This window comes from Lissotriton helveticus, chromosome 4_1 (genome assembly GCF_964261635.1).
Source record: "Lissotriton helveticus chromosome 4_1, aLisHel1.1, whole genome shotgun sequence".
Taxonomy (NCBI): Eukaryota; Metazoa; Chordata; class Amphibia; order Caudata; family Salamandridae; genus Lissotriton; species Lissotriton helveticus.
Window position 1 is genome coordinate 1,732,682,151 of NC_136063.1, and position 27,449 is coordinate 1,732,709,599.

At 43.2% G+C, this 27,449-nt stretch overlaps 1 protein-coding gene across 1 annotated transcript in view; it reads left to right on the plus strand.

Annotated features, from left to right (window-relative positions):
• Nucleotides 1-27,449, plus strand: part of LOC144827667 (glycine receptor subunit alpha-4) — a 387,510-nt gene that overhangs the window by 184,236 nt on the left and 175,825 nt on the right. Inside the window, exon 6 of the mRNA XM_078685904.1 lies at nucleotides 1,764-1,978. Within this exon, the coding sequence (XP_078542030.1) occupies nucleotides 1,764-1,978 (215 nt within the window). The remainder of the gene's footprint in view (nucleotides 1-1,763; nucleotides 1,979-27,449) is intronic.

Below are 27,449 nucleotides of genomic sequence, written 5' to 3' on the forward strand. Positions count from 1 at the left end.
TGCTTATTTATTGGTAAAACATTAGCACTTTCCAGTCAATCAGCAACCGACTGCAGCCCTGACGCGTTTCGAGTAATCTTTTTCAAAGGGTGGTTGCAGTCCAAAAGAGCATGTGCGGAGACACCTTCCAATTAATGCCATATCGTGTGTCCTGATTGGACAACTCTGGATGAGAGAACACGTTGCATGCTGGTCGGTGAGGTCCGATTTTGATCCCCAGATGGATGCGCCTTAAATTCAATGCAGTTCTAGGCTCTCCGTGAGCCCCGGAAAGCGCCGCCGTATTAATCCATACTCTGTGCCCCACACTCGAAGCTCCTGTGTATCAGAGGCTCCGTGACCATCTCTTTTGTTGTGGTGCAATTCGGCAGCAGGACAGCCGCCAAAACATGAAGCTCGTGGGGAATGTCCAGAAATTGAATCGCACTCGACCACAGAGAAGCTTTCCCCAATGCTTATTTATTGGTAAAACATTAGCGCTTTCCAGTCAATCAGCAACCGACTGCAGCCCTGACGCGTTTCGAGTAATCTTTTTCAAAGGGTGGTTGCAGTCCAAAAGAGCATGTGCGGAGACACCTTCCAATTAATGCCATATCGTGTGTCCTGATTGGACAACTCTGGATGAGAGAACACGTTGCATGCTGGTCGGTGAGGTCCGATTTTGATCCCCAGATGGATGCGCCTTAAATTCAATGCAGTTCTAGGCTCTCCGTGAGCCCCGGAAAGCGCCGCCGTATTAATCCATATATATATATATATCCAAACAGTTCAGCACAAATCAGCGCGCTCTCAGGAAAGTAAAAACCAGCACTTCGAGTGGTGTCAGTGTTGTTTGATCCAATGGATTAAACAACATTGACACCACTCGAAGTGCTCTGAATTTCGGCGTTTGCGATCGCAATTAGGAATGATACATATGGCCCATAGTGGTTAAATATGGCATGTTGCACTTCATATCTGTTGGGGTTTAAATTTTATATGTATACAAGGATGCCTATTTATCAAATCGTTTGCAGCTATTTTTTGTGCTCTCTGGGTTTCTGCTCAATAAAATAATAAGTATAATAATGATTCTGTGATGGTTGGTGCATTTTACTAAGTTGTAGGTGTCATTTACGATCATAAAATTCCACAAATCGTGAATCTGGATTGCATTTTTAGCAGTTTTGGTCCGATTGAAGGATTGTAACAGTTTGAAAATCAGGCTCTAAAAAAATTAACAAACAAATCCATTTATTTTTCAAACATAGACATGCTATAATCCTTATAATACTGAAAACAGATATTAAAATGTAGTATTTTGCTAAGACTTGTTGATAAGAAAATATCTGATCGTTGCCAACAGTATCAAAACACCAATTAACATGTGTTGTACAAATATGAAAGTTGCTGGAGACATGAAGACATTTTCAGATTAACTTTACTGACGTTAGCATGTCCTATATATTGTTTGCTTAAGGATTCAATCCTTCAATGAGTCTACTGTTTGCTGTTAATATGAATTTTAATAATAATGAAAATTAGACAAGGAAAATCTGGGAAATGCAAACACTGTGTTGTATTTGAAAATGTGTTCAAGGGAAGAGAGAGGAGTTACAAGATTTGTAATTTCCTTTGTGTGTAAGTGTTGTATCTTCTGATTTTTTAATAGCCGATTATGTTGTGCCCACCTAACTTGACTGCAAATTATTATGGCCTTTAAATTAGCCAAAATGAGATATGAACAGAATTGTGATCTTTTGCTGTGATTTGTGGCTGTTCAGGCATGTTTACCTGCATTGAAGTAAAGTTCCACCTTGAGCGGCAGATGGGATACTACCTGATTCAGATGTACATCCCTAGTCTGCTGATCGTCATCCTCTCTTGGGTCTCCTTCTGGATAAACATGGACGCTGCCCCAGCCAGAGTAGGCCTTGGCATCACCACCGTGCTGACCATGACTACCCAGAGCTCCGGATCCCGCGCCTCTCTGCCAAAGGTCAGTATTAGAGGCACCGGAGGGTATGTTGTGTTTCTTCAGCTGCTATGTGAATACGTCATGGCTGGTGTCACTAATGTCTGGGTTTACAAAGCTTGGAAAATATGTCATGGTGCGTGAAAGAGGAAAATATAAACAAATGAGATGCTTTGGTTAGCGCAAAGTTAAATAGTGCCTTGGTTTTGTAAATATTCACCATAAAAATAATGTAAATTAAATTAATATGTCGGAACGTATAACTCTTTGTGGGGTCAGTTTCTGTTACCCTAATTCTTTCTCCTGCCCAACTAGAAACTATATGAATGTTTTAGTCTGCAGGCAATGTGTCCATTCTTCAAGAAGTGCTTGAAATGTGACTGCTGAAGTATGTAAAGAGGTACAGAATCTTGCCCGGTGTCATGTGCTCATTTATAAAAAAAAAAGGCGAGCAGGGGGAGAAAGGGGGTGATAGCAAGTAGATGGGAAAGAGAGCGTGTGGAAACCAATGCATTCCCATGGAGTGCTGAACGACAGTTAAAAACTCAGGAGGATAGTCACAAAGACGGGCGATAACTTTCACCATCATCAGTCATCGCAAGAAAAGTTAACGCTGCCTAACCCTGATTATTATCGTCATGTTAGCAGGGTATTTTCAAGCCTGCGGTACATGGCGATAGTAACAGGGAAGGGGTGTCAAACCCCATGTACTAATCATCGCAATGGCGAATCAAAATCCTGCGATAGCCGGCGGTACGTTATGAATGGCCGATAATTGGCTGAAAAGTCTCATCGTCACTACTTTTAGCTCCCGGCCCAACACTGCCCCTGCTGGAAGCCAGGTGTCACTGTGAGACTAGCAGCATGGTGACCGCGGCAATCAGCTTCCTCGAAGTCTGACCATTTGTTTGAACCAAAAATACTGTCATTTTAGTGGTGCTAACTTAGGCAGACACCTTCCATCAGGAATACCTGCATCTTAAAAGGCTCCTGGCTGTGTTCCCTTCCATGCTGCAGGTAGTCGTCCTGCTTAACACCAGCAAAAGGCAGGTGTAAAATCCCTGGTGCTACTGCGGGTTATCCTGTTTTTGCTTCGCTTCGCTGATCTGGCAGTTCGTTGTGAATGTGTTGTTGTGGTTTTCTCGTGTGTTATTGCACGGGAACGCCTACTCTGCATCTCAATAGTGTTAGTTGGTGGTGTCCACCGTGGAGATAAATTTGGGGGCAGTTATTGCGGAAATACTGGTGTTGTCTCCAGTTTGCACTAGCTTGTGAATGGGGTGTTAATTCTATCACCACTTTTGATGCGTTAAAGTGGGGATAGTTCGGAGATAAATCCTTGTGAATATGCCCCTCAGTCCTCAATATCTGCAATGAAAAGCTACAAGTCACTCAATTAGATATGGGACAAAGTGGAAATGCGTCACGGCCTGCACAAACACAAGACTAGAGAGGAATGCCATGAAATAAGGAACTTAGTCAGACAGGAAAGCCATCCAACGTGCAAAGAACAGACCAAGGCTCACTCCATGTTCACTACATTGTATTGCAGACAATAGGTCTTCGAGAAGACAAGACTTAGAATAAGGTATTTTACAAAGAATCATTCACCATGCAATGGGGTTCTGGTTACCAGCTTTTTAAAAGGATCATCCAATACAGAGAAAACAATACATTCTCCAACTCCTGCATCTCTACCATCATTGTAGAATGTTGAGTTGTTTGATGATGTCAGTAGGGGTTTTTAGATGTATTGTGACATTACTTCATATCAAATAAGATAGTGTGCAAAAAGTTCTATATTCGTAACACGTTCCAGCACGAGCAGCGATAGCGCTTGAAGAATATGATTTCAAAGAGGGATTTCAAAGGAACTTTAGTGGAAAGGCTTCTCTGTTAATTTGTTCTAGTTTGTTTCAGTTTCAGCTCTATGTTTGTGTGTTTAGATTGCTGAAGCCATTTTTGTTTTGGTTTGACATTTTTTTCATGTTACCTATTGTTACTTTACCCCAAGCTAAATATTATTTCGTGTTGGTTTCCTTTTCTCTACCTCTTGTGAAATGAAACATTTTTGGCCAATGATTACAGTAGCTTCTTGGATGAACTAGCAAGAAGGGAAAATCGTCTCAGGTCGGACTAAATCAGATTATGCAGTCTATCATCACCTGGCCTTCCAGAAAAAGACTAGGAAAATCCTAAAATCATCGAATTTAGCAAAATATTACAGTGCACAACAACAGCACATGCATTGAACATAACATTTCTCACTATAAATCAAATCATTAAACATCACGAAAAACAGTGTTTATGTTTTTAAAACGCATCTTTAAGAGTATTGACTGAAGAAGCACAGATAATGTGGAAGATGTGGGACATGAAGGTAATTAAAGCGTTGGAATCTTGTCTCAGTGGCTCTTTAGTCTTAGGGCTGCCTGTTATGTTTCAAGGTGTGGGCATGTAGTTCCAGAAAAGAAAATTAAGCAGAAAAAATATTCAGAATGAAATCGTATAAAAGTACATTCAGCCTGATAAAAGTAATCCTAGACGGGGCGGGGGATCTAAGAAGGGCGGTTTTCAAACTGATATTTACCAGTGTCACACAGTTCTAGTTAAAAAGGGAATTCAAGCTACTTAACATCCCTGAGCAATGGGAGTGGCTCGGCTCATATATCACACCAAAGTAGGGAATGCGCATTCCTCTGTATCAGGCCTCTGCTCAGTCAGTTGTAGGAACTCTTCTACGGTAAAGAATGGATGGACGTGGAAGTAACGTGATAAAATAAGAACACTTTATGTCGGGACAAAAACCGGAGCTGACATGGGGAGCGAATAACCTTTGAAATTATTAAAATATTGGTAAGATAAAAACGAGTAATACTCAATACATGGTGATAACAATTGTCACAGTGGTGATATTGCACGGTGTTGTCTGTGCATTTTACTATCACAAAGATCCAAAAATCCGAATTAATCTGGAATATACCATCTGAATTATTTTTATTTGCGTACCCACATTCCATTTAGCTAATCAAATACAACACATCTGAACCTGTGGGAAAAGCATACATCTGTGCATCAATATTTCTGAATATGAGGAACACAATTTACTTTTTACTGTACTAAATGGGAAAAGCAAATATTATAATCGGAACATATTTGGTAAGATTTATTAATATTAACAATTACAGGGCACTCAAAATATTAATGAAACACCAATTAAAATATGTTGCATAGATGGTCAGCATGAGTTTCTTTCGGGACAAAGACTCAAATATCTCTGTTTTATGGCGTCCATATCCTGCTAAATTCTGGATAGACGTTTTCGTTCCAAGTTTTTCCTAGGTCGTTTACAGCAAATATGTTCGGCTTGAGCTTCAGGTAGGAGGCACCCTCATGTCTCACAAATCATAAAATATTTTCTCCAAGTCTTTTACAGGTGAGATGATCCACCCTTTTTCTTTCCCTAGGGTACCAATGTGGGTACTCTCCATGGCTAAGATGTAGGGGGGGCAGTGGTGCTGGGTAGTTCTTGAGAAATATTGGGTGTGTACAAGGGAAACAGAAGGGCCCCTGGTACAAATGCTGTTTTCTGTACATTGCCAAATACTTCCTCCTCATTCACCCTGATGGTGCCCACATGCTCCTCCACCACATGCTCCTCCCCCTCTGATCTGCTCCTGTGAAGCACTACATGCTTTCTCACATTCAATAATGTTGTCCTTCAGTTACTTTATTTTCACTTTTCCATCACAGTACTTGTGCTGGATTGGTTTAAACTGTTACTACCAGAGCCCAAAAGGCAATGCTACCAAAATAAATGGTTCATGTGAGTATAGTATTATAATAGAATCACAGAACTGCCCCTGTAATCCATGTATATTCAGCGTATGCGCAGTTATCCCCTAAAAACTAAATTGTTGATATTGAGATTGCACAAAGGTAAACATGTTAGCAAGCAATACTTTAAGATATCCCAAGCAACAACATTATGTAGTGTTCTACTCTTTCACGCGGGGCAGCTCACACAGAGAGTCTCCACGAGGAAATAGTAGAAGTGTTCTACTATTTCCACGTGGAGACTCTTGTGCGTGAGCTGCCCCGCGAGGAAAGAGTAGAACACTACACATTCCCTGTGTAAGAAATTGGGGTGGGTTACTGGTTGGGCAGTAGGGTGACACCCTACACAAGCAGACACAATAATGCTTGTCAGGGTGCAGTTACAAGTACACCATGAATGTACCTGTGCCCAACCCTAAATGTACCTGTGCATGGCAAAGAGCAGCCAGGCTTAACTCAGAGGCAACATGTAAAGTATTTGTACAACATTTCAACTACACATTTCACTACACATTCCCTCTGTAAGAAATTGGGGTGGGTTACTGGTTGGGGGGTAGGGTGACACCCTACACAAGCAGACACCATAATGCTTGCCAGGGTGCAGTTACAAGTACACCATAAATGTACCTGTGCCCAACCCTAAATTTACCTGTGCTTGGCACAGAGCAGTCTAGCTTAACTCAGAGGCAGCATGTTAAGTATTTGTACAACACTTCAAACAATATCACAGCATAAACAAACCACAAAAGGTTCCCACATGAGTTTAGAAACATTTATATGTAAGTAATTTTTAATATATAAAACAAGACCGGAACAACGAAAATCCAATCAGTAGAACCGGAGATATGCAGGTTTAGAGTTTTCAGTGAAAATAGCACCAAAAAGCACAAAGCACCAACTGTGAATATCTGGCCGTGCTGGACCAGGACAAACTCACAAGTTCAGGCCGACTGTGATGGAGCATGGGCCATCTACAGAGACCCTGTTAGGCCAGCTGAACAAGAGTACCTTAAATCCTGGTTTAGGAGCACTGCAAGGTTCCGCTCCAAGGATGTGTCATGCAGCCGAGTCAATACATCGGTTCCAAGGAGTTGCGAGACTGCGATGCAAAGTCCTGTGTCATCACCAACAATCCTGTCAATGAGGGATTGAGATCTGAAGTCCAGTGTCCATGATGTGTTGCATAGTCAAGGTGATGCATCGGCTTGGAGGAGCTGTGAGACTGCGATGCGTGAGCCTGTGTCATTTTCAAGGCTTCCATTGATGAGAGATTTGCAATGCGAGGTGCTGTGTTGGGACAGCTACACACAGGCAGTGATTCTGATACGGGCTGTTAGGTCAATGTGGGGTTCTTGCATTGGGAGAACCCTCCCAGCAGAGTCAATGAGTTGGTTATGTTAGGTCCACAGATGGGCTGGCAAAGCACCTTCAGGTCCACTTCCAAGGGTCCAGAACTGGGGTGGCCCCCATGGCAGAGCAGGACTCATGGATGGGAGTGTCCAGATGCTGAGTTCAACCTTGTTGGAGTCTTCTGTTTTTGAGGCTCTGTTCAGGAGTCAATTTGGGGTCCTAGTTTCAACAGATGCAGGTCAAAACTTTCCCACTCAGGTAAGAGGGCAACAGGTCAGCACAGCAGTGCCATAGTCTTCAGAGCACAGCAGTCCTGGCAGAGTATTCAAAGGCCCAGAAGAGTACTGAACAGTTGGTGTCTGAGGTCCAATATTTATACCCAGTTCTCCCTTTCAAATGCCTTTACAGTGGGAGAAACTTCTAGAGATTTACCTTTGAAGTCCTCAGGCATTCTGCCACAGTGCCCTGGCTCCAAGCTAACCACAGGGGTATGCAGTCCTTTGTGTTTGGATGCAGGACACAGCCAATTCAAAAGTAAGTAAGGCTGTGCCCGGCTCCGCCCACCCATCCTTGTAACTTTACCATAAAAGAGGATTTTTCATTACAAGTCCAAAGACACCAAACATGTACTGGTTACCTGCTCCCATTTCAAAATTAAAGCTTATTAAATATAATAAGGCAACTCCAATGCTATTCTGCAGTAGTAAAAAACAAATGTAATAGTTGTGCACCACCAGGACATATAAAATTGAAATGGACACCCTATTTTTCAAAATATATGGCACCCTGCCCTCTTGGGTGTCTGTGTCATACCCTAAGGGTGACTTATATGTATTAGAAAAAGGAAGGTATGGGCCAGGCAAAATTTTATTTTGCCAGGTCAAAAAAGAAGCTTAATACTACCCTCACAGGCTGTAATGGCAGCCTACTTAAGTAGCCCCTTAAACATCTCTCAGGGCTGCCATTACAGCTTGTGAAGGTAGTATTAAGCTCCTTTTTTTGAAAATGCGCGTCTCTCACGGTATGGCTTCTCTTGTACCCTATTCTTCTGTGACAATGACTGGGAGCGGTCACTTTTGATGCCTAGATAGAGTCTTGACACATATGGTGCATAGAGTTAGGAAGGAATTTAACTACTGTCAATTGTTTGCTGAACTTTGTTAGATGCAGGGTATACTGTATGGCGAATTAAAGATTGCACTGTCATCATCAAATATCAAGCACAACCTCTACTAACTCTAACTCATTGCTCCAAACCAGCTTTGTTGCATGTAGCATGCAGGCCATTGTTTTAGAAAGGCAGGAATGTAGTGCCAAATGATTAAAACTGATCAAGCCCCCTTCAGCCATCAAGCTAACTGTAAACTTTGAAGAATATAAAAAAGAAACCCCGGCCCTCATTCATAAAGGATATTCAAGAACTATCTCATTTATGCTTGCACGTATGATTGTAGTCAATGTATGACTATCATAAAACTCCGAAAGACTCCAAGACTCCTCCTATAAACCAGTATTGACACACGTTTCGGATGGGTAGTTCTGGAGCTCTTTGTACATTGCTGGTTAATCACAGGTATACATATTTACTCATGCAGACATCCACTAAACTAACATTTGTGCAAACCTAAATGTGCCACCTAAAGGAGAATTTGACATGTTGAATAGTTTACCTCCACGGAGATTACCCACACCAATGTCTGCTTGTTCATTTCCTCTTCACACCTAAAAATACCTCTGTCTTGGCTAGAGTAAATCTCTGGAAATGTGTGAGCCAGACGTTTGTGAATACCACGAACATGTACCTCTTTTAACTGGGCCTCTTTGCTTGCAAATTCATTGGGTTTAATAACTAAACTAAATTCCAGCAATACCTCTTTATTCTAACGCCAGCTCTAATGGAAGAGATTTCAAATGCTGATTCAGGAAATCTATTTCATCGTGCAGTAAATCTTAAAATATCAGGCTCTTTATTCAGTCATTCCAACACGTCAAACAATTCTTTGAGGAGCTTGTGCCCTTACTGTTGGACTTGTCTCTATTTTGCTTGTGGTTTGTGGCTACTGCTAAAGACATCCTCACAAGATCTCATCCCCTGGTAGACTTCTAGCATAACAAGCAGGCAGGCCTTATGTGCATTAGCCTTGTTCAACTACTGTCAGTAAGCACAAATCCCGGAGTGATGCTTGTCACTGGAAGGCATGTGACTAGAGGGTTAATCACACTGCTTTGGTAGTATCCAGACACTGAACTAGGCGCCGCTTATATGTCAGACTGAATTGCTTGTTCTGAACTGCTAGAACTGTTAAAATTGTGTGGAACGCGCTGCCTGAATGAGTTAAGATTCAGAGCAGTATGCGTTTATTTTAAAATTTGTTACCTGATCTGTTTTTAATTGCGCACAACTTTCAAGCTGGAACATCCACGGTATAGTCGCCGCTTTGCTCCCCGGTCCATAGGGGGCGAAAAGACTATCAAGATAAGGAACGCTGTAGATACAAAATAGCAAGAAGTCAATATCATGCACTGATTAAGGAGGCCAAAACGAATTTCTATACGGCAGCAATAGAAGTGGCGAACAACAAACAAAAAGCGATTTTTAACATAGTGAAGGGTTTTAATAACCCAAAAATACTGCTGCAGGAAATTCCCCCGTCTGAAAAACTCTGCAATACCATAGCGGACTTTTTCGAACAAAAAGTACAGGTACTCACCAAAGATTTTGTCGCCCCCATCATAAAATCAGCTGAAGAAGGGAGTGCGTTAAGCTTGCACTCGGACATTATGGCGACCTTTCGGCCAATTAGTTTGGAGGAAACCCGCCAGGCTATACTGGCGATCAAGTCAGGATCGCCGTTTGATCTATGCCCTCCTACTGTTCTACAAGTGCTTGTAGACACTGTTAACCCTGCAATTAATAATATTGTAAATGCATCATTGGCCACTGCAATTATTCCTTCAGAATGGAAACTTGCGGCGTTTAAGCCTTTGCAGAAAAAACAACTAGCAGACCCCACTACCTCCGACCTATTTCGTTGCTTCCCGCGCTATGTAAACTAACAGAATCCTTTGTGAACAAACAAGTCACAAAGTTCCTTGAGGAAAACAATGCCTGGCTACCGAATCAATCTGGCTTTAGAGCCCAACACTCCACTGAATCAGCACTCCTGTTTACCACTGATACAATTCGAACGGCTATGGATCAGGGTAAGAAGGCTGTCCTGATATTATTAGATCTGTCGGCAGCCTTCGACACGGTCTCACATACCATCTTGATTGACCGGCTAGCAACATCTGGCATAACAGGAGCCGTGTTGGAGTGGATTAAGAACTTCTTGAGTGGCAGGCGTCAAGTGCTCACCCATGGCGACTTCTGCTCAAGGGAAAAAACACTCACGTCAGGAGTTCCTCAGGGATCTAGCCTGAGCCCAACGCTCTTTAATATTTACACTACCCCTCTGATCAGGTTGATATGGTCCTTTAGGATGGATGTTATCGCGTATGTGGACGATACGCAACTTATCCTAGTCCTTGATAAAGACACTAAGGACTGGGAAGAAAATCTTAAACGCTGCTTGACGGCCACATTTGATTGGATGGGAAAGAATCATCTGAAGTGCAACACGGGAAAAACGGAAATCCTGCCACTGGGCCCGCAAAATGATTTTATCCCCAAGCTATGGTGGCTTGAGAATGCGGAGCTACCACCAAATGCGACCAATGCGGCACGTGACTTAGGCATCAAGTTTGATGCCGCTCTGTCGTTCAAACAACAGGCGCTGTCAGTAGCTGGTACCTGTTTTAACGTCATTAAAGGTCTAAGGAAATTCTTTGATCTACTTCCACTATCTGCTAGGAAAATGGTAGTGGTCGCCCTCGTAACATCGAGACTCAGCTATTGTAATAGTCTATATGCGGGAACCAACAAGATGGTTACTCACAGGTTGCAAATGGTGCAGCATGCAGCCGCCAGGCTGGTTCTGAAATGGCCAAAGAAATCCTCAGCGTCTGCCGCATTAAACACTCTTTACTGGTTACCAGTGGTCAAACGGGTGCTGTTCAAAGTCCTGGTAATCACCTTTAGGGCTTTTCACTCGCAAGGACCAAAGTATATACAAAAGAGGTTTTCCCGATACCATCCTTCGTGCGCCTTGAGGTCCTCCAATGCCAACCTGCTGGCTATCCCCACTTTAAAACTCAGCTCAAGGGGTGGCAAATCACTGCCAGTCCTAGGGTTTAAAGCATGGAACAAACTCCCCCCACATCTCTGTGCTATGGAACAGGAATCGGAGTTCAGAAAGGCATTAAAGACCTAGATTTTTAGTCTCCCTGATACCTGCGCACGTGCACTAGTATGAGGACCCTGGTCACATTACGGATAGCAGCCGGACCAGACTCTAGATCTACTCTGGTCTGTTTAGGCGCCAAGATGCTCCTTGGAGTGATAGTCGCGCGGTACAAATGCCAATTTACATTACATTGCATTAACCACTGGTCAGAATAGATGGTTCCCAAGTGAATGTAGAGAGGTGCTAGGAGGCTTAGATCATCAGTGTTGCAAAGTCGTCCTGTGCCCTGGGCACCCCCAACTTTTTTGCTAATTGGTACTGGTGGTAATTGACTCTGACTGACCCTAGGCTCTCTATAACCAGGCCTAGGACCAGTGCTTTGCTGAAAGAGACAGCATGCAGTGAAAACACCTACTTACACTAGTGTACACTATGGGTTTAGGGTACCCCTATGCTTGACATGACCCACCCTATTATGTACTAGGGTACATACTGGGGCAGGGGGGTTGAAACTATCTTTATTTCCCTACTATATAATAGGGCATGGCCGTTTAGAGTTCTGCAGCCTAATCTGCTCCATAAAAGTGTCTAAGTCAGAATGTAGAAAAGATGAGAGGGACCCACCGCGTGAGCCAAGCCTCCCTCGTTCAACTGGGAGCCAGCCTGGATCCTTGGTTTGTCCCGCTGGAAAGCTCTGGAAGTCAGACATCCTTACGTTAGAAAGGGAGCTCATCACAAGGCAAGCCGGCGATTCCTCACTGAATCTGGACTGGCTGAGAGCTTTGAGGGAACTCGGAAAAAAGCTCCAGAAACGTTTCTAAATCAGAAGGTAAAAACTTGACTGAGACCTACTGTGTGGTGTACCCACGCAAGGCTCTTCGCAGTCGGCCTGAAGCTTTGACTTTGACCCGGTCTAAAGTAGCCAGATGTCCCAATAGGCATTATAAGTTTATATGTGCTATATAGTGCTAAATCTTTAAAAATTCATATCTCCGATTCCCTACAGTCGATTTCTTTTTGTTTTGGTGTCATTTTTAAGATAAAAAATATTTCCCATTTTTATAAATTGGTCTTGGATTTTTTTTGTGTTTTGTCTCTTAATTATTTATTGAACTGGTGTTTTTATATATAAATGGATATAAATGCTTTATATCCCTGTCTTTGAAGTTAAGCATGCCTGCTTGCAGCTAAACTACCAAGTGTTACCTGCGAGTCTTGCAAAGATTCTTGTAAATTTACTTGCTTCAGAAAGGCAGGTATGCCAGCCTGAGGCACCAGAAGATGTGAAGTTCATTCTCGTTACTAGGTGTCCTGCTGTTGAGTTTACTCTTAATGACATTTATGGACAGACAACAGAGTTCCTCACCAGAGATACTGGTAACTCAGATGAGTCATTTAGGTGGCTGAACTTTGCAGGTAAGTGATGTTTAATCAACCTTTTTTTATCATAACCATCTAAAGTGACTCCCTACCTTTATGTTTGTAATTACATGTATGTCTAGTTCCCATATAGGCTCAGGTAAGAGATTTTAAAATAGAATTGCACTGTATTTTGTGTTTTTGAATCTAACAATAAAACTACTTAAAGTGAATCTAAGGATCCCTTGTTCTCCCACATGAGTGAGAATAAACATATTACCATATCTAAGAGACACAATATGTTGTTTCACAGCTTCTCTTGGATTACTATAGTCATGCTCTCAGGTTCTTAGAAAACAATGGAATGTTTCTTCTATATGAGATATCGCAATTTATTTCACAGCCTCAAAGGTTTAAGTTATCAAAAAGTCTATCCTAACAGATCTCAAGTTTAGGGGATATGCTAACTAAAAACCTGGTTGCAAGATATATTAGTCGCATCTGTTTAGGCAATCAAAAACAATAACATTCTAATAGACTATCTCTAAGTGGAAGACCGAAGGATGTAACAAAACCTGATTGGAGCCCCCTGCAAATATATTGAGGGGGCCCCCACACCCACCACTTTGGCCCACTGCCACACAATGAGTAGCACTACAAAAGTAATTGTGACAAGGGGCAATGGAGAGATGAAGGGCACCTTTGAAGATAGTGAGGAAATGCATTGAGAAGGAAGGCATGGTTTTGATTTGTAGCTACTACCAATGGTGTAGTGAATCCTACAATTAATCAACTTAAGCTCTGGGTAGGTGTGTGCGGCTGGGGATGGAGAGTTGGCTGAGGATGGATTGATGGATGGCAGGGACAAATCGATTGATGGCTGGAGAGAAGTAAGGGTGGATAGACAGAAAAATTGTATTGATGGTAAATGGAGTGAAGAATGGATGGATGGAGAAAAGGATGGAGTAGAAGGATGGTGTAATGACCTACTTCTCTGTATGTTTTGGTGCTTCTGTCAGTCACCAGGTCATTACTTACCACATCTTTTCTCAGGTTCCAGAAAGACACCACATTTCACAATACTTACTCAAGAAAGGAATAAACACTGACAGCATATAAGACCATTGCCGAGGAGCTCGCAAATAACAAGTCACAACACCTCCCCATCCGAGAGGGTCACACAGCAAATTACAACACCTCCCCATCCGAGAGGGTACACAAAGCATGCTCCTCCTACCAATGTATTGGATAGAATAATTAGAATTTAGACATCCCTGATGGGAGCTGATTTCCCTCCCGTATCAACAATTAACCATTAGAGGAGAATCGCCCATCCCTCTGTAAGTACTTGGTAAAAAAAGGGTCCCGACCTTCCCTCACAAGGAATACAAACCAATGATATGCTCTAGGGTTTCTTTATTACATGATAATAGGATGACAAAAGAAAGAAGTAACTAAACATCACAGTAAACATTAGTAGCAATCATCAACACATACATATACATAGAGCCTGAAAATAAAAGACATAGTTAGATACAATAGGTACACCTGGAACACCTCACCATAATCTTAAGCGTCTGGTCATCTGAAGAAGGGTCCGTCTCTCTTTCCCTCTCTGTTTGGGTCTGGACTCTCTGTTGCACAAACACGACTGCACGTCTGCACCGTGATGTATCACCAGACCGCCAAACCAACAGACCAGCATCTCAGCATCTCATCATCTCTCGGACCCCCTTTCTCTAATATAGAACTGCATCCTCTATCGAAGCTTCTGGAAGAACCCTCCTACCTTTCTCACAAGATTCCTGTACCTTTCCACACCAGGCACCCAACAGCAGCTGGCCAAGCATTTTGTTATGACGCCAATGCGAAGAAGGCACATTCCTCTTGATAAGAACTGGTCTGCTCTCCTTCACTGCTGGTAAACAACACATGTAATCTCAATATAACCTCTCACCTACAGAGGCTCAGAAGATGGCTGCCGTTTAGAATATGGAGTTGCTCAAGCATAGGCCTCTACTACTTGGAAAGGCAGAATGATATTAGACCACGACAAAGCCAATAGGCTAAAGTCATAATTCACCTAACTCAAATAACACTATGCCCTTAATCCCTCAGTATCCACTATGGAGCACATGTGTGCACCATCACCAACAACACTGCACCTCAACATCCCATACCTTCTATTCTTTGGCAAGATTATTGTAATGCAAGACCATCCTACATTAAGTCTAAAGTAACATAGCACACTAAAGTCAGTACACAATGGTGGTGATCGAGGGTCATCACAGATCATCAGACCACTAAAGTGGCTCATTCACTACAGATGGATAAAAGATCAAATTTGGGTAAACAGCTGGACAAGTGCCCAGCTTGTTGCCTCACTCACTGTTATTCATCAGTAATATGTTTGAAAGTCATTGAAAGTTTATTTTTGTGGATACTGACTTGTTCATTCTAACTTCTAAGTGCCAGTTGTTACCATATAATGATTTATTTCTTTGTCCCCAGTTCCCATGTTTCCCTACCTTCAGTCATACATTTTCCATAGGGCCCTAAGTATGGCATATGATCAAGTGTCGACTCAGCATCTGGTTTTGCCATTTGTGATTTTGTCCCTATAGTCTACCTAACATTCCACAGCCCCATGTATTCCTTATGAAATAATTAACTTCCTTCCATGAGGAAGGCATTTAGATGAACTTTTCCTCTTGTGCGCCATTTTCACCATTTTAGGTTCCTTTAACAGAATATTGGCAGTTTGTTCGCTGAGGTAGACGTTGTCTAGTGATTACACTGTCAGCTGTGGCACCAAATAAGAACACTTCTAAAACCTGATTCTCTTACCATATCAAATTGCGTGATCCTGGACAAAACATGTTGTCTTCATGTGGATTCTGTGCAAAAACTGTGGTTGCTTGAAAACAGGTTTAGTCCAAATATTAAATGATATATATGAACATACAAACTGTAGTGGACTGTCCCCCAACATCTTTACCTCTGAGACTGTGACCTTTAAATGTCTGAAACAAACACAATTTTGGGGTGTGTCCAAAAACAATTTACCTTTGAGAATAGTGCTAAATACTTTTGCTTCTTTCAAAGTAATCAAATTTAAAGTGACAAAATAGCACTGAGAGGTTTACTTACTTGGACGGGTTAAAGGTGGGGTCAGAACAAACAGTCCCACCTGGGGAGTCCACACAAGCCACCTCAGCTCCCTCTACCTGGAAAAATGGGCCTGCCATTCATGGCCTGCTCTTTGAAGTGTCCCTTGGGAACACAGCTACCAGGACACCTCAGATTTCAAAATGCAATTAACTTTTGGGGCTTGACACCCCCATTCTAATATGGGGTAAGAAGCCTCTTGGAGAACATTTGTCAACCTTCTACATGCTGATTGCCCCAGGCATGGACCAGGGGCTTTTTATTGGGATAGTGTTCATTCTGTGGCATTCAGTACCTGTCCAGAGAAGACCATAGATGTGAAGTGCCCGTTCCTGCTGATGCTTGAGGTGTACCTGGGAAAAGTGCTGTCCTGCCTCAGCTTTGTAGGCAAGCACAAGTTAAGATACATACTTCTCTTCCTCTGGCTGTGCATGCTGTTTGCTGGGTCTGGGTGAAGGTGGTTCAAATGGGGTGCCTTTGAAACACCAGAAAGTAGTAGAAACATCTTTTCACAGTAGGCCATGTACTGGTGATGGGATAAACTTAATATATTAAATTAGTTTTAATGGGATTGTATCTTTATGTCCAAGAAGGCTGGCTGGGCAATGGCCTATACAACCCTTTTCTTACCGAGCCTCTGTGCTTTTAATTTGACAATTCCTTAACTAGTAATTTGGGGTAGGACAATAGAGGTATTGAAACAAAATGGGACATTAACAATTCACTGTCCTGCATATAGTTCTGAGGCAAGTCATAAAATATCACCTGCAGGTGACTGACTGTAGAGTAAGAGTGCGCAATACCCAGTAGGACACCCATATCACATGGCACCTCTGCATATCATCAGAACACCTCCTGGTGGCTAAATTATCAGTTATTATGCCTTAATTCTTAGCTCAACCATTTCCCACGGTGAGTGATAGTGTGCAGATTGATTTGTCCTTTTGGGCCACAGTGATTAATATGCCCACATATGATTTTTTTAATCAACAGTCTAAATGCTATTTGCTGATATACTTCTAGTGAAGATAGTAAAGGTCGGTCTGTAGAGCAAACACTCAAAGGGAATAATTTCTTGATTATAAAATATTTTTTTACTCTCTACAACCTCAGAAGGAAGACTGGTGATTGAGCAAATGAAACTAGGGCTACAAAGTATTCATACTTTCAGCGGGGATGTGCAAATTTCATGATTATTCCACTGAACAAATGTTTTAACTTGTTATCCTGTTACAACTTCTGAAGAACTTCTCCTGCCCAAAAAGTTTTTTGCTGGAAAGTTCTGCAGCACACATGAATTTCACTATTACTTCCAGCAAAGTGTGTGAGAATAAGTTCAATATCTGCACAGCACAATGATAATTTTCTGGATTTCTTTTCCACAGAAACTATGTGCTACGCATCATCTCCCCGTAAACATTACTTCTATAGTAAGCACATACAACACAGGGGCTCATTATGATGTTGGTCCCACTTGTGTCCAACTAATTCTGTTCCGGACTTTGGATGCGACCACCGGCAGAAAAGGCCAGCAGCACAAGCTATCATTGAAAAATGGATGTCTGTAAACAGCCCTGCACCATGTGGCAAGCACCAATCGGTGCCTGCTACACCGTGCTGGGATAGCCCTGTCGTGGACGGCCGGGGGGAGGTGGCCCTGTTAGGGGCCCCCAAAGTCACTACTGACAGCGTTTCCATGTTGGAAAGGCAGACATGGAAAGGTTGTGTGAAAGTGACGTTATAATCTCGATGGAAGAGCCGATGCTAACCCGCCGTCTTTCTGAGATTACGTGTCATTCCAACGCTAAGTACAGCAGAATCCCCCCGCCGGTTTGCCTCTGACTGCCAGTATTGTAATACGGCAGTCGGTAGGAAACCACAGATGTCGGGCCGGAAAGCCTCTGACTAGCTGCTGGATGGCTTTCTACCCAACATAGTAATCAGGCTCTTAATTGTCTGTGACTCAACAGCTGTTATTCCATATAGAACATTTTTGCAGCACTGTGTGGACCCACTGAGCGTCCCACCTGAGACCTTTAAGGTATTTGGCTGAGTTACATTACCAGGTTGCCAGAAGAAGAGGGATACATTTCCTGATTTAAAGTATTTTTGATGATGAAACATTTTTCTGTTTTTATAAATTGCAGACCAAGCCTTTTCTTAGTATTTGGGAGCAGGATGGTCCCTGATGCACTCTTTAATTTCTTGTTTTGAAGAGGCATATGTCTGCACCCTTGTTATACTATGACAAAAACATTTACAATAAATGCTTCAATAAGTGTATTTATATTAACATATAAATAGACACAAATAGCTACCTATCGAACGTCACACTAACTACATAAACACATATACATACACACATGCATGTTTGCACTCATGCATAATGTTTGAAAATGGCCCTCTTTGAAGGGTTACTCCAAACTTTTTGTCTTCCTCCTCCTCGTAGTGCTGAACTCTTGTTGGCATTAGGACTCTGAACACTTTACCACTGATAATCAGTGCTAAAGTGCATGTGCTTCTTCCTTAAACAGTTATGTAATTGGTGTATACCTGACTGACCTATTTAATTTACTTGTAAGTCCCTTGTAAGTTGGTATACCATATACCCAGGGCCTGTAAGTTAAATGCTACTAGTGGGCTGTAGCACTGATTGTGCCACCCACTGCGGTCGCCTTTCAAACCTGTCTCAGGCCTGTCACTGCAGTGCCTGTGGGTGCAATTTACTGCCACTTTAACTTAGTGTTTAAAACTAATTGGCAAGCCTTAAACTCCCTTTATATAACAGATAAGTCATCCCTAAGTCATGCCCTAAGTAACCAAAAGGTCAGGGTGCTTTGTGAGTAAAATATAGAACATGTACCTTTATATTTTACATGTCCTGGTGATGACAAACAGTCTATTTCTTTTTTCACTATATTGAAGCCTACTCCTCTCATAGGCTAGCATTGATAATTCTGATTAGAAAAGTGTAGCTGCATCATTTTCCATATATGTGGTATGGTAACGATGACTCCTCTTTACTAGTAAGGTCGGATTTAACATTACTATTTTAGAATGCCACTTTTAGACAGTGTATTCTTTTGTTAATCTTAGTTATCCGTTGTTCAGTGTTCTGGCCAGAAACAGAAACTAAATATTCAGCCAGGTGTTAATATGTTAAATGAAGGACTGGTCTAAGTAAGATCATTCACATTGTGTGTTTTTGAATTCAATGGAATAACTTTACTGTTTTTATCATTTTATGGTGTAGGATCTGAAATAATAATAATAAGAAATAATACCACAACTACAGTTCTCTGTCAACACAGAAGATAGCAGAATTTATTGGAGACCAACAAACAATGTAAAGTACGTGCGGCATGGAGACAGACAGCATAGATGCTGAATATCCAACGATGTGACGTTTCTGACAATTTTTATAAGCCCAAATCGCAAGCATCATAACATACATAGTACAAATTAAGCATAGTTCATTTGACCAGTTAGCAAAGGCCTAGGCTGTGCCATACCATTTAAGGTCTGAAATATACTGTTGCTGACCACGTGTCCCAAATGCGCAGCTTTTGGGATTTTCCACTGTAATGCAATGTATCTGCATTGGTACCTCTCCAGTTAATGATTGCAACATAATTGAAAGGACCAGAAATACTGCAAAATGTGATATGCTGAAATGTCTGTGTGTAAGCGTGCATCTTCCTTTGTCACGTATCTGTCTTGAGCAAGCCTTGCATTACTAAAGCCATTTCTCTGGAGCCAAGGAAATATACAAGCATCTTGTGCAGTGATTTTCACGTCAACTTAACAGGGCCTAAAAAGATTGCACCATTTGGTATCACATAAGAAAGATGGCTTCCACATTGCCCCATCTGATACCAAATCACTAATTCCTAATGTCTGACCACCATCTCCTCTCCTTCATCTTCAGGGTTGGTATGATGTTTGTGAGGTCCATGCCATTTGTTGTGGGGCATACATTGTGCACAGCAGGATATAAAGGCTGTGCAGCATGCTGGACAGATTTTGATCATTATGCAGAGAGTTATTAATTCTGTTATTATTACAATATTCACCTCCAATAGCCATGATACCCAGTTTCCTAACTATAGCATTAGCTGTTCCCACATCCCTCCAATGTGTATGCCATGTGCTTCATCCTTGATGTTTTTTTATGTTATGTATTGCCTTATCTATATTGCGGCTGTTGTCAGGTGTCCAGGAACAGCACACCTGGTGGATGATGTGGCAGACTCCACCCTCTTTGGCCAAGATGATGTCTAACGCAACCCTATTCTGTATCACTACAGCCCTCATGGCTGTTAGTTCTTCTGTTATATTTCCTAGCCCTGCTGCCTTTGAGTCAGGCAGGTGCTCAATCATTCTTGCAGGCTGGTGCATCCTAACTGAGATATATACCACACATGCACCAGGGATCATTACCCCGATTCCTGTCATGAAATTATCTGCCCACTCTGGCATCCTTCTAATTCATTTTGGCTGGTGGCCCTGGTGCGTGATCTGCACTAGGTGGGTGAAATGTGTCATTTGTGGTAGGATGGATGTGAGGTAGCAACTTCTGTCTGTGCCCATTGGCCACAGACAGAAAACAGTCCCTTATAACCCACCAGTCCAGGGGAAGACCGCTGATCACCGTTCCTAATCCGTGATAACCTTGTTATGTGTGTGCAGTTACTTTCACCAACGAAAATCAGTGTCACTTTCTTTTCTTCAGGAATTCCCTTTATTTTGTTTATTCTATCTTCAAATTCTAATAGTCCCTGTTCTCCTTTTGCCATTTCTGCTATAGTGCACCCAAATGATATGCATGTCTTTAGTGCGTCCTTTTGTAGTAGTTGTTGTATTGAGCACCCTTTTCCCTGCCCTATTGGTAGTTTTGGGCTTCTTTTGGGCGGTGTCACTTTATCATTCTGGATGCAGAAAGGAGCATAAATGAGTTGTTCTATTCTTAATCTTGGTATTTTTAAATCTCCTTCCTTCTCTGTTCCCAAGTTGTTCCAACCTGCCCTGCCCTTCCATTCCTCATTCCTGGATGTCCTGTCAAATGTGTCTAGCATCTCTTGGTCCCTCCTTGTTGGTTGCATGCTCATGCATCGCTCCCTTTTTGTCTTGGGTGGCAGTGCCCCCTGTCCTGTTGCAATCTTGCTACTCTCAGGACATGCGACTGCTACAGACATGTTGTGCTAAATGAAGAGCATATCGCGCATCAGGACACAGCCCACGTATTTAGAGACAAGTTGGACATTGTAACTCATGCTGTTTTCTCTCTCTGTAGGCAGGTGTGTGCAAACATAACATTCAGATATGTTCATGATACGTACATACATTTTTAGCATTTCAACTTACTGATTTCCGTTATATTCATCCCATAAATTACCTGCCCCTCCTTTTTTAATGTCAACCTCCCTCTGTGTCCATAGTTACTGCTTGATTCCCTTCCAGGGAAAACACCAATTGGGTATTGTCCACATAGTTAACTAGGTCAATTTTGAAACACTTGATAATAGGGATCAAAGGGCGCAAGTATATGTTAAATAGAATGGGGCTTATTGCGGAGCCCTGCAGCACCCCACGGCACACCGGGGTCTTGGTGGATGTGAATGGTGTAATGGTCACAACCTGTTGTCTACCCGTCAAATAAGATTGCTGCCACTTCGGTGCCTATCCTTTCACACCTATATTCTCCAGTCTTTTCAGCAGTATAGTCTGATTCACCGCGTTGAATGCGGCCGACATGTCCAGTAACACTAGTACAGATGGATTACCATTGTCAGCTCGCATTTTTAGATTGACCAGTACGGTCACTTGGCACGGTCAGTTGCATTACTGCATTTATCTCTATCCCAGGGGACAGTAGTTTTATACAATTTATTAGTTCGAACTCTTCCACTTGTATTCATAGAGATCTGAGCCTTCCAGACCTTGCTATTGGCATTTGCAATCAGATAATGCTACTTCATTTTTGGGCTTGTCCTTGATAGCTTTGTCTTTGGTATCTACCTACCTAGCAGGGTCTGCACCACTACATGTGTGATGATGCAGACGCCAGCAACACTAACTAGCAGGGTCTGCACCGCTATTGGTATTGGCACAGACGCCAGCAACGCTTGAAGAGAGTCGTTGGTGCCTTTGTAGTGTACCGTCAGAGGTTACTAGCCCATGACAGTTGGCTCTTTTGAAGAAAACAGGTGTCTTTGGAAGGACGATACCCGGAGGCCTTGGCTGCTGTGCGCAGCAGGGGACTGCCTCTTCTTTGCCTAATTTTCTGTTCTTTCTTGTCTGGTGGAGCGAAGGTTGTACCTGCGAGGAACCTCAGATGCCACTGGTGGCGCTGCTGGAGTTTGCTCTGCGTTGTCCAGCCCTGCTGCTTTCTTTGTGTGGGAGCTGTGGATCCACAATGTCAGCCCTTCGCACTTGATGGCTGTAGCTGTTTTTAGAAGGACCTGGTGGGGACCCGTCCACCTTGGCTGGAGGTAGTGTCATCTGATGTGGGCTTTCACCCAGATCCAATCACCAGGGTGCAGGTCATGTGGCAGTGGAGTTGCTGCTTCTGGAAGAGCCTGCAGAACCTGGCGATGAAAATAATGTAATCTCTCTGTTAATTTCTTGCAATAGCACAAAAGCAAATCATCTGCTATTTACAGTGGGGCAGTGGACATGTTGCCTTCAATGTTCATGGGGTGGCAAAACACTATTTCATGGGGACTGAGCTTTGTTACCCTGTCTGGCGTGCTTCTCGTTGCCAACAGGGCTATTGGTAGTGCATCCAACCATGAAAGTTCAATTGATGCACAAATCTTTCCAATTTTATTTTTCAGCACCCCATTCTTTCTCTCTACAGCACCCGCTGCAAGTAGGTGATGAGTACAGTGTAGTTTTTGTGTGACCCCAAGCCCCTTACATAGTCTCCCTATGACATGGGAGAAGTGTGGCTCACTGGTTAGACGCGGCAAACCCTGAAGCAGAGGTCGGCCCGGGACCAGGGTTCAATTCCCGACGCGGCAGGGTCTTGGGTCAATGTCCGCGGACTCGATAATTCTCGCCTAGGTGCCTACGCTAACCATGGGTCCCACTCTGCAACTCTGGGCAATAGCTTGCTTAAGCTCCACAACGGCCCTAGCAGCGCCGGGGATGCCTGGCTTCACCTTTGGGGTGCCCTCTCACAGGGAAAGCCAGGACGGGTTCCCCAGCAGTATACAGCACCAGGACGCCACGTAACGAGGTAACAGTGCGCTTTACAAGTATACATACATTACATTACATTACATTACATGGGAAATGAACGCATGTCCATTGTCGGAGCTCAGGAGGGCTGGAATTCCAAATCGTGGGATAAGTTCTTTCAGAAGGCATTTAGCAACAGTATGTACATTACAGTTCTTTGTTGGATAAGCCTCGGTCCACTTGCTGAACATGCACACAATTACCAACACATGTTTGTACTTCTGGGTGGGGGCCATGTCAATGAAGTCTAGTTGGAGACTTCCGAAAGGTCTGTGGGGTGGTGGGAAATGGCCAGGTGCAGTTGGTGCACCCTTCCCAGTATTATACTGTGAGCAAACAGTGCATTGCCTCAAAATCTTCCTGCTATTTGACGAAGCTTTCAGCTGTACCAACATTGGGTAATTAATCTGACCATGCATCTCGGCCCACATGTGAAGGACCATGGAAGAGACATGCCATGGAGGGAAGCATTGATGAAGGCAGGCATATTTTTCCATTTGGCCCTGTCCATAACCCCTCATTGTTTGTACACACCCTCCTTTTACCCACTCCTCCTTTTCATGTTCCTCAACTCTTTCCTGAATGTGTATAGGGTCAAAATGTCTTAATATCTGTACCATTGCTAGCTGGCAGCCTGTCAGCGCTATTCTCTTTGCTTCCCAATCAATGAATGTGTTAACTTTTAAAAGGTAGTCTTTTAATAAAGTGAGTGCTGCAGATTTCATGATGACTACTTTTGATGGCAGTAGAAATTGTTGAATAAGGTCACTGATCAATTGTGCGTGTTGTATTTGTTGGCCTGCTGATGCGAGGAATCCCCTCATTGACCACAGCAGGCCGAAGTCATGGCCCACCCCGAAGGCATACTGGCTGACTGTGTATATGTTTGCTCTTTTTCCTCTAGCCAATGTGCAGGCCTTCGTCAGTGTCACAAGTGTTTCCGCCTGTGTGCCTTTGGCAGCCATCAGCCTTCCCCCTTCCAGTAGTTTGTTAGTGGGGCCCACTGCATAGGAGGCCTGCAGCATCCCATTGTTGTTCCTCAGACATGACCCATCTACAAACAAATCCCCTTGGGCATCTGGCATTGGTGTGTCTTTTAAGTCTGGGCGCACCTTTGTGTGCCTGTCTACAGCTAGTGTGCAATCGTGAAAGGCATCATCTGAGTCAAAATCATCCAGATCATGCTCTGTTGGCAAAAGGAATGCTGGGTTCAAAGTGGTGCATCTCTTGATGACAATGGGTGGTGCTAATGACACCAGCTCCTACCTGGTGAGGTGTGCGTTTGTTAGATGTTGTGTCTTAGTGGAGGTGAGCAGTGTGTCCACTGCATGGGGAACGTGCAAAACCATAATGTGTGCCAGCACTATATTTTCAGACTGTTCTACTGCCGGTGCTGCTGCCGCCACTGCTCGGAGGCAAGGCGGGAGCGCAGAGGCCACTGGGTCTAGTGATGTGGAATAGTATGCCACTGGGGGGTAGAATGATACTTGCTTTTGACTTAATACCACCAATGAGCACCCTTCCCTTTCATGGCAGAACAGGTAGAAGTCTTTGCTGTAATCTAGGACACCTAGCGCTGGTGCTCCGCTAAGTTCACTTTTGAGTTTGTGTCCTGTGACCAAGGTACCATGTGTGGGACCTCTTTGTGTGTTAGTGCTTGTAATGGCTTGGCAGTCAGGGAGTAGTTTGGAATCCAGTGCTGACATTATACCGCCACCCCAGAAAAGCCCAGACCTCTATTTGTGTGCATGGTCTGGGAAAATGGGTGATGTTGGATATTCTGTCAGGTAGTAATTTTCTGGTCCCTTTGGACAGTTTGTGGCCTAAATATTTTATCGCAGTAAGGCAAAACTGTCATTTCAGTGCCATAGGTCACAGAACGGCAATGGTGTCCTTTACACAAGCATCCCTTGCGTGTGGAGCCCTCCCTTAGTACCAGGGAGTCTAAATCTGTCTTTAATGCATTTGTGAAGATGGAGGGGGACACTGTATAGCCTTGTGGGAGACGACACCAGGTGAATCTTCTAGACCGTAAACAGAACCTGAAAAAGGACTGGCTGTCAGGGTTCAAGAGGATGGTAAAGAAGGCAGAGCTCAGATCCTGCACCATGAAGTGTGTGGCTGTTACTGGGATATTGGACAATATTATTGCTGGAGTTGGAACCACTGGGAAGGACGGTACCACTATTTTGTTCAATTCTCTCAGGTCTTGGGTAAAATGATATACAGGGGCCCTATCCGGGTCCTTAGATGCTTTCTTTACCGGGAGTATTGGTGTGTTGTATGGGCTGGAGCGTATCTCCTTTATTATTCCCTGCTTCAGGAGGTCTTGTATTACTGGTGCTATGCCCTCCTCCTCCTTGGAAATCTTGTACTGTGAAACTCTTAGGAGGCGGGCTCCTGACTTCAATTTGATCTGTACTGGTGAATAATTTAACACCTGTCCTACATCATTGGTACTGGTAGCCCAGACTTGAGGTGGCACACAGTTGCGCAGCTCTGAGGGTATGACGGGGTTAGTGCATGTCATGAAAGCCTGCAACATCAGGCCATTTGGCTGCTTTCCAGAAAGACCCCTGTTGGTGAGCAGTGTATGGTTCATTGTAATTTACAGAGCAAGTCTCATCCTTGTACGTTCACAGGGCAGAATCTGCTAGGGATAAACTGATGGTTTACAGTTATGGTACCTACGACTAGTTGTAGTGGCTGTGTGAGATATTCATCTATTGGTTGTCCTGTCATTCTGACTGCCGTGACCTGTATCCCTGAAAGTGGCGCCTCAGTCCTCTGTGACTCCTTTAGCATTGATCTTTGAGCTACTGTGTATATTAGGAATGGTACAATTTTGCCCAACACTGTTCCCTCTACATATGGGCTGGAATGATCCACTGCTATTGCTGGAGCTATTAGGCAGTCTTCCACTTTCTGGCATCCCTAGAATAAATCTTAGGGCAGCAGTGGGAAGTCATTGTCCTGTTGCACCCACCCCTCCCCTCCTGTCCACTCATGCTGTGTTTGGGCCAGGTCATTTGACGTATACCCTTGCTGCTCATAATTCCTATATTCTGTATGCTGGGTATTATGTTGGTATTGTCGTTGGACCTCTTGGCTCTGTCCCCTATTCCGTGTCTGCCTATTTTCCCCATTTTTCTTTTTTAATATTGGGCAGTTGGCCTTCCAGTGGTTGGGGTCCTAACAGTAGGAGCAAGCTGTTCCTGCTAGAGGTAGGGGAGCTGACCTGCCATTCTGTGGTCTTCCTGTACCACTCCCGCTCCCCCAGCCCCTGTCTCTTCCTTGCTGACTTGTGTAAAACCTTTCTTGTGCTACCATCAACCTTACTTTTTCTTTCTTTATTTTCTCTACTTCCATTGTCTGTGCATTGGACTGATAATCAAAGTAGTATCTTGCTACTGCCAATACCTTTTAGATTAGTTCCTGTTGCCAGCAGACAAAAGAGGTTTGTAGGTGTGGTTTTATAGGTGGTCTCAGACCTTGAACAAAGGTGGTGGCATATGCAGGCATTGTATCCCACATTGGATTCTTTAGCCTGCTGTTCTGCTGGTAGACTTGCAGAAGGTGGTCAAGGAAGGAGCTCACACTCTCATCTTTTGCTTGTTCTGTATGTGTAATCTTGTTCTAATCTACCTTGTCTTCCGGTATTTTCTCTTTAAAATATTTCACTACTTGTCTGTATTTCTTATCAACCTCATCTCCTGGTGCTCCACACTTTCCCCTATCTGGCTCCCTCGTTGGCCACTCTACCTTTCTTTTGCAGTCTTCCCATAGGTCCCTTGTGACAATGATATTCAATAATGTGTCAAAATTCCTCCAAAACAGTCCTCCCAAAGCTGCCATACTATCTAACTCTGCATACCATTTTCTTGGTTCTTCTCTTAACGTTGGGAGGTTTTTAGTGAAGCACATAATGTCTTTTCTGGACCAGGGAAAATGGACATAAGCTAATTCATTGTCTTTACTTCCTAATGGGGGCGATATCTCACACAGGGAAATAATAAGTGTGTTTGGTGCAGCTGCTGCAGGAACTAGTGTCCCTGTGCAAGAGTTGAGGGTCTGAACTACTTCTAATACCGCAAATGTGTGCACCAGCTGCTTCCATTATTTTAATTTATCTACTGTGTATTTTAGTGTGTCTTTGTTAAAATGAAGAATGTCTCCTCGGCAGGTCGTATAGAAACATGTTCTTGGTTTATTCATACGGTAACAGCTTCAGATAAAGGTAACTGGAAGAAGGT